A 12,466-nucleotide genomic window follows, 5' to 3' on the forward strand; every position below is an offset into this window, starting at 1 on the left:
CCGTGCCTTTTCACTGCAGGTCCGTGCTCCTCCTCGACTTCTTGTAGGGTTGGAGTCGGTCTCCCGGCCGTCGACTTCTCCTCCCAGCTACGGCTGCCCGCCTACGTCTCGGCTGCAGTCGTTCGGATTCCCGAATAGTTTCCTTCTTCCTCTGCTTCCCAGTGGCTCGGTTCAGCCACTACGCCGTCACAAACGGGTGAACTGCCTCAGACGTCGCATACGTCACTGCACAGACTTCACTTCTTCTTGCACAGTACCTGTCCTGGAGCACTTGTTGCTCAATATCCGTCGATTCCCTCTCTGGTTCAACACATGAACGAAGGAAGACCTCACAGAGTACTGGCAGACTTCGGGTGACGCGTAAAATCCACGGGAGCGGGAAACAACTGTCAAACTGACAGGACCAATCTTCGCACGTCCAACCACCTTGACGTGTCGTGTCAGACTGATTCCCTCACGGAAAATTGGCTCATCCACTACGTCATCACTGTGGAGCTATCAGCCGTCGCATACGTCGCTGCCTAGACTCCACTCTTGCACAACACCTGTTCCTGGAGCACTTGTTGCTCAATATCCCGTCAATTCCTTCTTCGGTTCAACACATGAATGAAGGAAGACCCCACAGGTGTTGGCAGACCACGGGTGATGCGTAAGTCCTCCGGAGACGGGGTAAACTGTCCAACTGACAGGACCCCCCAGTGCACGTCCGACCTCCTTGACGTGCTGTCTTAGACTGATGGCGCCAGCGCGGCGCAATGACCGGACCCCCCTTCCTTCGTGACGTCATATTCGCCACGGGAGGTTTTCATTGGCTCCCTGTGCCACGTCGCTGTCGGCGAATAATCTGGTGTCACTGACATCACACAGTTTTGGCGGGAGAACAGAAGAGCCAGCGCCATATTGGCTTCCTAAAGGGCCTAAACCACAGGCCAAAAGACTCTTCTTTTACAAATTTCTCGGCACTCCGAGAACACTACATTCCCCCACATATATCAAACTGATGCCTGCGACGTAGAGAACGCTCGGGTAAAGTGGACATGACTCTTACTGCAGACGTGGGAGAAATATAAAGGGGGGAACACCGTCACAATATATATATATATATATATATATATATATATATATATATATATATATATATATATATATATATATATATATATATATAGATATATATATATATATATATATATATATATATATATATATATATATATATATATATATATATATATATATATGTCGTACCTAGTAGCCAGAACGCACTTCTCAGCCTACTATGCAAGTCCCGATTTGCCTAATAAGCCAAGTTTTCTTGAATTATTATATTTTCTCAATTTCTTTTCTTATGAAATGATAAAGCTACCCATTTCATTTTGTATGAGGTCAATTTTTTTTTATTGGAGTTAAAATTAACGTAGATATATGACCGAACCTAACCAACCCAACCTAACCTAACCTATCTTTATAGGTTAGGTTAGGTTAGGTAGCAGAAAAAGTTAGGTTAGGTTAGGTAGGTTAGGTAGTCGAAAAACAATTAATTCATGAAAACTTGGCTTATTAGGCAAATCGGGCCTTGCATAGTAGGCTGAGAAGTGAGTTCTGGCTACTAGGTACGACATATATATATATATATATATATATATATATATATATATATATATATATATATATATATATATATATATATATATATATATATATATATATATATAATGTTGTACCTAGCAGCCAGAACGTTGTACTTGGCCTACTATGCAAGGCCCGGTTTGCCTAATAGGCCACGTTTTGCTGAATTTATATATTTTTCCAAATTTCAAAAAGAAATTTGGGTTTCTGAGAAAACTGAGGAAACAAAAATTGTACCACTTACGGGCTATTCATGCCCGTGCCACCTCTTGGGTGGCTTAATCTTCATCATCATCATCATCGGAATAGCGGACAGTACAATTTCCACAGTCAACAATGTAGCACTCGGCGTGTACAGTCCTAATCGACCCCAAGACGCTACATCTTTGAAACAGACCAGACAGCAGACTACGACCACATCCAGCTACAACGCTCTCGCTACCCAAGTTCAGACACTCAATTCCCACTCGAGCTGCCACGCTCTCCCACATAGAGCTCCGCGACTCCGGCCTCACTCAGCTCTCTGCTCTGCTCCAAGCTCCGTCTCAACGTTTACGACAACGCCACCAACCGACTACTGTTATCAAGACTACTAAATAAATATGAAAACTCACTAAACAATGAGTATCTAATCTATCCAACAACGTAACATAACCGTACGTTACATTGGTGACCCCAGAGTTTCGACGATACCCAGCCACGATGGACTACAACATTGACTCTCAATGGACCTAAATATAACCCATCATAATGAAACAGACATTGCAGCCAAATTAGCGTGTAACAAGTTTGAAGTTGAATTAGATCTAGGTATCCCCATCTCTGCTGTCAAAACTGTATTGGTCCAAACATTCAGATCTGATAGGAAAGAACTTACTGACTCCCAACGACCTGAAAGTACTAGTATAAAAAGCTATGATTTGTTCAGATCTGAAACCTACATCTATGGGCAGCACAAAACGTCCACTAGACAGTGCGACACAGTGGTTGCAAGGATTAGGTTGGGTTACCGTTACCTGTGGCAGGTGGCTGCAGGTGACGGGTCTCCCAATCCTGGGCACTCCAGATGCAAACTCTGTGAGCAGGAACTACGGCATGATCTCCCGCACTACATCACTGAATGCCCAGTTATTATACCTTTCAGACCAGTTGGCATGAGGTACCTGGAGCTTTGCAATTACTTTATTCACTCTCGTATTCTTGAAGATATCCTCACAGTATACCCAAAATTTGCCAGTGCAGGCTATTAAACACATGGCTCTGTATGACTAACCAATCTGCGAGATGGGGACTTGTATTACCACTGCTACCTTATTCAATCTTGTGTTGTTGATATCCTCAAAATGCATCCGGAGTCTGCCAGTGCAGACCGCTTATCACATGCCTCTGTATGACTAACCATCCTGTATGATGGGGATTTTTTAGCATCACCTAGTTAGCTTTTTTGACACACTGTACTCCACTTCATATAGTCTAGGGTAGCAACACTAATGCAGATGTACCTAATGTGTTAATAAAAAGAAAATCAATGGACCTCTACTGCTACTGCTGCATGGTGTGGACGACGATACCTAGCCACGATGGACTACAACATGGACTCTCACTGGACCTCTACTGCTACTGCTGCATGGTGTGGACGACGATACCTAGCCACGATGGACTACAACATGGACTCTCACTGGACCTCTACTGCTACTGCTGCATGGTGTGGACGACGATACCTAGCCACGATGGACTACAACATGGACTCTCACTGGACCTCTACTGCTACTGCTGCATGGTGTGGACGACGATACCTAGCCACGATGGACTACAACATGGACTCTCACTGGACCTCTACTGCTACTGCTGCTTGGTGTGGACGACGATACCTAGCCACGATGGACTACAACATGGACTCTCACTGGACCTCTACTGCTACTGCTGCATGGTGTGGACGACGATACCTAGCCACGATGGACTACAACATGGACTCTCACTGGACCTCTACTGCTACTGCTGCATGGTGTGGACGACGATACCTAGCCACGATGGACTACAACATGGACTCTCACTGGACTTCTACTGCTACTGCTGCATGGTGTGGACGACGATACCTAGCCACGATGGACTACAACATGGACTCTCACTGGACCTCTACTGCTACTGCTGCATGGTGTGGACCGCTGCCACCTGTCATGGGACGCTCCCAACAACCTCACTTCAGCTATGATTTTCACCGCGATCATCTCTGCATTTCATCAAGTACAGCTTGCTGCACCGCGAGCGTTACTTACTCATCTGACAGTTTAATCAGCAACTACATCATGTGGGATCTACAGCCTGTCCTGCCCACTCTAAACATAGAGCTCTTGGCCAAGATCACTACCGAGAACGGTCATAGGCTGTTCAATCTTGTGTAGATAAAACAATAATAAAAAAAGTATAGTGTAGTCTGAATGTACAAAGAATGAATATAAATAACTAATTGTAAATATAGGAAATTTAAAGAATGAAAATTTAAAGAATCTAATTTAACCCAGAGATAAAATAATCATAAGTACCCATATATGATCACAGATCACAGACTCAGCAACTAGCAACCGTCACGGCCGGACGTGTTCTCGTTGCTCCGGCTCTTCTCTCTCGCACCCAGCACTGTCGGGTGGGTAAATAATTGGCAGCAGACTTGCGTCTCTCTAGCTGGTCAGACCCCACTCCTAACTTGGTGTTTTATGCCGGGTAGAGACGGGAGGCCATCTCCAGTGACGTGTAGTCTTTGAGAGAGACCCATCGGCCACCAGGAAGCTCATCATGCCCTACAAGATCAAGGGTACGCCCCTCAACAAGCAACCATTCTCCAAAACATCTCACCTGAAGCTCTTTAAAGACATTGCAGGAGTGACACCCAACGACATCAAACAGGAAGGCACGGACATCCTCTTCTTCTTTTATAGTGAGGAGGAAGTCGACAAACTTCTGTTTTTCAGCGCCAATTTCTCCAACCAACACCTTCGTCTCAACTTCCCACGCCAGTACCTGGCTGAACACTCTGTCGTTATTCATCACCTCGGCCAATGGATCGTGGAACAAGATGAAGCTGATGAAAGAGCGTTCATGCGCGACTTCAAGGCATCAAACCCGGACCTAGGGCTTCACGAAGCTCACTTCTTCAACAGAAATCGCTCCCTGAAGCTGACCTTCGAGACAGTACTGCGGCTACTATGGCTACCAGAAATGGTGTTTACAGCTTTGGTATTCACATTCCGTCATTCCGTGTGAAGATGGAACGTTTCCACATGGTCAACCAGTGCCTCCGGTGCTACGAGTACACCCACTCCACCAGCAGATGTACCCAGCGTATTCAGCAGTGTAGCCTCTGCTCAGCTGACCACCATTACTCCATCTGCAAGTGTGAAACACTATGCTGCTTGCTGTGCACAGGCGACCATCCGGCAATCTCCATACGTTGTCCTCATAGACAAGACGTCATTAAAAACATGGAGAAATCCACATCTTCAACCGGAGCCAGTACCTCTGAAGCAACAAGCCAATCACCGACCACCTCTACTTCAGGTTTCAACGCCCAAGCCGCCATTTTCCCGGAGCTTCCGGGAGGACGTCCCACTGCTACTACCAGCCAATGGGGAGCCAGTTCCCAAACGCCAACCTGCGATTCGTCGAGCCAGCCATCATCCCCGGCCCACACCGACCAACCACTGAACAGCACAGTTCAACTATTAACATCGGCGGCCAGCATGATAGCTTGCAATAACCCCCAGGAATACGTAAGAATATTAAATATTCTATACAAAGCAAATGGTCTTCCAGCTTTCATAGTTCCAGAAGAAGTCTTCACCAACACCACTTCAAGTTCTCAAGATACAGTCTTGGTCCCTGACATCACCGTGAACGCCGCCGTGCTCACGGATCTACTATCAACAGCAAAGCCTGCTCCTCCAGCAACTTCATCACAAGCCACCCAGACGCCGACGCCTCCGCTATCGACTACTGATACAGTTCCATCTCTCGTATGCGAACCCTCTCAACGTCCAAAATCAGCTGCAACTCCCATTAAGCCTCAACAGGCAAGAACTCAACCTCCAAGATTCACTGCATCTACTCCTGACTCAGCTGACTCATCAGATGAGGACGTCTCGGTGGGAACACCACCTCCTCCACTGAAGCAGCCCAACACAACAGAAGATTTCCGGCTGGAAGCTACCTCCAACGATAGCCTCACCGTATCAACACGAAGCAAGACCAACAAACAGGCCAGGAGGCCGGGGAAGAAGACAAACACCGACGATCTGCGCCCGAGTACATCAAGGAATCAGTAGAACACCAACGCAAAGCTGTAAAGAACACCGCGACGAGAAGCCCTGCCTCCTACAAGACACATCAGCGAGCACCCATGAGCACTCCACTCTACCACCACACCGCAGCATCAGCTGCAAGTCTTACCCACGGTGGTTGGGCCACCGATCTTTCATCTCCCCTCTTCACCTCGTCTCCAGTTCCTCGCTCAAGATTTCTGCATCCTCGCCCCTGTCTTCAACCCCCTGCTTGCCTACTCTAGGGCTTTATAATCGGTTAACCCATATATAAGTGAGGGGATGCAAGGAAGTAATTGCATACGGGTATTATATATAATTTTATAGTTATAAGAATAAATTAAATATCACCTTGGTGTAGTGTTAAAAAGAACCAAGGATCAATACTATGTCAAAGGTAGATCATAAATATATAAATAATAAACCAGTCACAGTATTTTTTTTTTTTAGATAAACCAGACATTCTCTTCTGTTATTATACATACTATTCCAGCCCTCAATGTGAAGCCGGTGGAGGGTCCGTTCATAAAGAACATTTTAAGTTAAATTAAGTTTCTAATACACGCCTTGTTTTATAGGGACGGGGCGAGTGCGGAGGGAACCACATTCAAAATGCCCGCCAGGGAATATTTCTTATGTTAGCCGCTCCTGATTGGTGGACGGCAGTCCGACGCCGTGCATCTGCGCATCATCCACGCGCATGCCCTGAGGCGACAGAAGAGAGCAGAGAAGAACCGCACCGCAGCGAAGACACACCTGTTAGTGACGCCTCCTGGACATTGGTCATCCAGCACCTCGTATTGGCCAGCTACCATTGACCCTCGCCCATCTTCGCCCCTGAGAAGCCGTCGTATTGCTTCAGCCCGCCCCTGAGAAGCCGTAGTATTGCTTCAGCCCGCCCCTGAGAAGCCGTCGTATTGCTTCAGCCCGCCCCTGAGAAGCCGTCGTATTGCTTCAGCCCGCCCCTGAGAAGCCGTAGTATTGCTTCAGCCGCCCCTGAGAAGCCGTCGTATTGCTTCAGCCCGCCCCTGAGAAGCAGTAGTATTGCTTCAGCCCGCCCCTGAGAAGCCGTAGTATTGCTTCAGCCCGCCCCTGAGAAGCCGTCGTATTGCTTCAGCCCGCCCCTGAGAAGCCGTAGTATTGCTTCAGCCCGCCCCTGAGAAGCCGTAGTATTGCTTCAGCCCGCCCCTGAGAAGCCGTCGTATTGCTTCAGCCCGCCCCTGAGAAGCCGTCGTATTGCTTCAGCCCGCCCCTAAGAAGCCGTCGTATTGCTTCAGCCCGCCCCTGAGAAGCCGTCGTATTGCTTCAGCCCGCCCCTGAGAAGCCGTCGTATTGCTTCAGCCCGCCCCTGAGAAGCCGTCGTATTGCTTCAGCCGCCCCTGAGAAGCCGTCGTATTGCTTCAGCCCGCCCCTGAGAAGCCGTCGTATTGCTTCAGCCCGCCCTGAGAAGATGTCGTATTGCTTCAGCCCGCCCCTGAGAAGCCGTCGTATTGCTTCAGCCCGCCCTGAGAAGCCGTCGTATTGCTTCAGCCCGCCCCTGAGAAGCCGTCGTATTGCTTCAGCCCGCCCCTGAGAAGCCGTCGTATTGCTTCAGCCCGCCCCTGAGAGGCCGTCGTATTGCTTCAGCCCGCCCCTGAGAAGCCGTCGTATTGCTTCAGCCCGCCCCTGAGATGCCGTCGTATTGCTTCAGCCGCCCCGAGAAGACTCGAGAAGTTGGCACTGATGTTTGCCGCCCCCCACCCACCCCCGGCTCGCCGAGGCCACATCACTGGCCAGTGTTGGAAGGTGGAGAAGTTGGCACTGATGTTTGCCGCCCCCCCCCCCCCCCGGCTCGCCGAGGCCACATCACTGGCCAGTGTTGGAAGGTGGAGAAGTTGGCACTGATGTTTGCCGCCCCCCACCCACCCCCGGCTCGCCGAGGCCACATCACTGGCCAGTGTTGGAAGGTGGAACACTCACGTGGTCTGAGCTCTGGCTTGTTTTGTACATGGTGTTGTGTTTGAGAACTTTGTATCAACATTTATGTTAAGCCGATGATGCCAGTGATGCATTACCAAGGTGATGGGTCAGGAGGACCAGTGGATTTCACAGTGGCATCTTTTTTGGAACTGTGGTTGGTGACTTTTGTGTGTCAAGCTGTTGTTGACTCTGCTGGGGGGAGGGGGGGGGGCACCTTGCCCGTTCCTAGACGACTTAGGAATGTGGGCAGGAGAAGACATGACTGAGATTTTTGATGTCCTTATTGAGACTTGACCACCCCCCCCCCTCCACCCCATCAGTGCTATCTGTCACCCCCGCACCTTGTTAAGACCTTATGGCCAGCAAGGAACTAGTGTACCACAGTTACCAGGTGCTGGACTGTCACCCCCGCACCTTGTTAAGACCTTATGGCCAGCAAGGAACTAGTGTACCACAGTTACCAGGTGCTGGACTGTCACCCCCGCACCTTGTTAAGACCTTATGGTCAGCAAGGAACTAGTGTACCACAGTTACCAGGTGCTGGAGCCTAGTGACAGCTGGGTACCTCATAAGTGCTATTGGGAGTTTTGTTCTGGGTGAATTTGTATGAATATATTATGGTGTCATGCTTATAATTTGGCCCCAGTCAACTGGTAACTTTTGTTGGACTTTTCCTTACCATCTAGACGTAACTGTTGTAGGCCAGGAGGCTCTTGGTAATTTGTGTAAGGCACTACGCCGCCAGGGAGGCTCTGGGGGTTCATGACACGACAATCCCCACCACCCATCATTTCTCATGCTTCAGGGCAAACTTGGACATGTTCAAACAACACATTGATGATACTAATCTCACTTATGAATACAATGACAAACATCACACTGACAGTGACACACAAGCACGCAACATACAAGACACCATCATACATGCAGCAAACATCACCATTCCTAACACAACACTCAAACCACACTTCACTTGTCAACCCTTCCGTTCTCACTAAACGCCTCCTAGCTTCTTATCACTCTCGAGTCCTACACAACACATCGCTAGGGACAAGTACTCTGGGACCTCACAACACTAAAAAACCACATCCTCAACAGCCTAGAGTAAGACCACACAAAACACATTGAACAATCAGAACAACACAGAACACTGACACAACAGGAATTCTGGAATTCTGGAAATTTCAAATCAAACGCTTACAAGGATCAGTTCATACACCATTTAAATACCTTCTACAAAATAACAAAATCGCCGAACCTGACGAAGTACTTAACATTTTCAAACACCATTGGGAACGTATTTTTCATCCCCTTCCTCCTGAACCAACTGCCCTTCCCAACACTGAAGTAGTTGAAGACTGGGTACACCAAACCAGACGTGAAACCACACCTGACGACCTCATCCACCTTGACAACCTCAACTCTCACACTGAACTACAGACTCCGCTGACTCCAGCTGGTGTCAAGACAGCTCTCATGGGCACTCGTCACAGCGCCCCTGGTGCGTCTGACATTGGACACACCCTCCGACAATTCCCTGCTTCTATCATTGCTGCTGTCACTAACTTATTCACCCCCCTTCTTGCCTCTGGTTATTTTCCTCTCACCTTCAACTCTGCCACTGCTGTTCTCACTCCATAACCTGGGAACCTCACACTGACCCAAACACTACAGACCCATCAGCCTTCTAGACACACTTGACAAAGTCTTTGAAAGGCAAGTTAGCATGAGACTCACAACGCACCTGGAAGACAACGCACCTGGAAGACAACGCACCTGGAAGACAACGCACCTGGAAGACAACGCACCTGGAAGACAACGCACCTGGAAGACAACGCACCTGGAAGACAATGAATTGCTATTAAACAGTTTGACTTCCGGCCTCACCGGTCCACACATGACACCTTAAATATCATGACCAATTACATCAGCATCAACCATCACTAAAGACTTAAGACTGCACTCATCACTAAGGACGTTGAGAAGACCTTTGACACTGGCATGACGGCCTCAAATTACGCAAACAACTTTAATCTTCCCCATTATCACCACTAAACTTCTTGCTAACTACTTAGATAATAGGACAATGAGGATTAAGTTCATCCGACAACACACTGATTACTTCATATTACATGCCAGTGTTCCTCACGGCTCTGTCCTTGCCGGACACTTTACACCCTAAGCATCACTGCCATTCCTGACCCTATTCATTGCACCATATTAACTATATGCTATGCTGATGATGTCTCTCACATCACGTCTGGATGTCTCTCACCTGATCACGGAAAGCACAAGAACAACTTTATGTAGTAACAGAATGGGAGTATCACTGGCGCATTATAACCAACTTCAACAACTAAAAAATCCCCTACTTCTCTGTAAAGGAACTGCACACCCTATTCCAGTTCAACTCTATTCATTCTTCCTTAATCCTACTAAAATTTCTGTATCTTGTTCCTCTTGGCCTCACACTTTATCAACAATTACTCTTTCACACACATTGCACAGAAACATGCAATAGTTCACCAAGCCATGAACAAATTATACAGACTTACATTTGCCAAACTTGATACTAAAACGCGCCACTATAAAGCACTTACTAGACCACTCCTAACATATGCTCCACTTGCTCTCTCCTAAGCGGCAGTAACTAATAAACTAAATCTGCAGAGTTCCAAGGGGTTGTCATAGCCAGGGGGTGGTAATGGGGGACGAGCTCCCATGACCTATAAAATGCTCCTATACGGTATGCGTCTCAAATAGCCTCTGACAACCAAGTCCAACTCCTGGCCTGCACGGGTGGCTTAGTCTAAGTCCGGCGGAACTGCTTTTACCGACAGGAGAAGGGGCGAGGGCGTACCTCTGGAGCCTTAAAACCAGCTGCTCCGGGTAGATGGGACTCGATAGCCTGGGAAGGCAGCCCATCTAGGGGAAGGAAAACCCTGATTTTAAACCTCCGCTGCCTTGCGGCCATACCCCTTTTTTGGGAAAGGCTTCAGGAGTCAACCTCGAGGAAAAATCCGGAGTTGGAGCCCCTAAGGCAGTTCGTTGTTGACGTCGACCTCGTTCTGGCAGCTCCTGCGACGTTGCTGGAACCATGCGTATTGGCATTTGCCTTTCTATTGGATAATTTCAGCAACGTGGAGAGGGGGGACCTGCTGCATGGGTAACAGCTTCTCCTCCATATCTACCTATCCAGGCTTTGCGCCCTGGAGAGGACACTCCAGCTTCGCCTCACAGCGTCGAATCAACACGGGAAGCGACAGTCTACTGGTTTTAAGTCTTCTGCTCGATTGGCGAAGAGTGTGACGCCAGGGGTTGCTTCCGACGGTGGGAGGGGTCATCGCGCCCCACTGGGCAGCTACCGCCCGCCTCAAGCTGGGCAAACCCCAGCCAATAAGGTGTTGCCTCGCCACGGTCCGTTAACCTCACTGGGTGCGTGGGGTTTAGGGTGAAAACCTACAAGCGGCCCGACAACTTTGCACCAAGCAATACCAAACCAAAGAAGAAAATATCAACTGCCCTAAAGCTGGGCACATGGAATGTCAGGACACTGACACCAGGTTTCTCTGACGACCTGCAAGAAATCAATGATGCCCGAAAAACAGCAATCATCGATAGGGAACTGAGCAAGCTGCAGATGGATATTGTTGCTCTCCAAGAGACCAGGCTCCCAAGATCAGGATCTGTGAGAGAGAGGACCTTCTCTTTCTTCTGGCAAGGAAAACCTCCAGATGAGACCAGAGAACATGGTGTGGGATTTGCCGTCAGGAATGCACTGTTGGGGCACATTATGCCACCGATGGGGGAAACCGAACGAATTCTGTCTGCAAGTGTACTCCCAAACAGGACCAGTCAATGTAATTAGTGCATATGCACCAACCCTGACTTTTCCAGCAGAGGCAAAGGAAAAATTCTACGATGACCTCAACAGAGTCATAGCGAGAATCCCTGTAAAGGAGCCACTGTTCATCCTCGGCGACTTCAACGCCAGAGTGGGTGCCGAGCACAACATTCGGCCCACTTGCCTGGGTCAGTTCGACATAGGAAGGATGAATGAGAACGGGCAACATCTGCTAGAACTCTGCTGTCTTCATGGTCTTTGTGTCACCAACACGTTCTTCGGCACAAAGCCTCAACACCGAGTATCTTGGAGACACCCCAGATCCAAGCACTGGCACCAGCTTGACCTGATTCTTACCAGGCGTGCAAGTCTACCCAGCGTCAAGATTACGCGTAGCTACCAGAGTGCTGTCTGTGACACCGACCACTCCCTGGTATGTAGCAGGGTCAAGATGCAACCAAAGAAGATTCATCACTCGAAAAAGGCGGGCAGACCTCGCATCGACACCGCCAAGACCCGCAACCAGGACAAGGTGGAAGATTTTGCACACGTGCTCGAGGAAGCTCTCCCTGGCCCAGCTGGGGTCACTGCCTGTAAAAGATGGGAGCACTTCAGAGACGCTGTGTTCAACGCTGCCATTTCCACCTTTAGCAAGAAGACCAGCAGGTCGGCAGACTGGTTCGAGGCTCACTCGGAAGAGATGACACCTGTAATCGAAGAG

The 12,466-nt window shown here is 48.7% G+C and overlaps 1 protein-coding gene across 1 annotated transcript; it reads left to right on the forward strand.

Moving 5' to 3' along the window:
* Nucleotides 1-5,366: 5,366 nt before the first annotated feature.
* LOC138361208 (uncharacterized) lies at nt 5,367-5,948 on the forward strand. The gene has a single exon (XM_069320626.1). The coding sequence runs from the start codon at nt 5,367-5,369 to the stop codon at nt 5,946-5,948; it is 582 nt and encodes a 193-aa protein (XP_069176727.1).
* The last annotated feature ends 6,518 nt before the right edge of the window (nt 5,949-12,466 follow it).

Source organism: Procambarus clarkii, unplaced genomic scaffold, assembly GCF_040958095.1.
Source record: "Procambarus clarkii isolate CNS0578487 unplaced genomic scaffold, FALCON_Pclarkii_2.0 HiC_scaffold_258, whole genome shotgun sequence".
NCBI classification, from domain to species: Eukaryota; Metazoa; Arthropoda; class Malacostraca; order Decapoda; family Cambaridae; genus Procambarus; species Procambarus clarkii.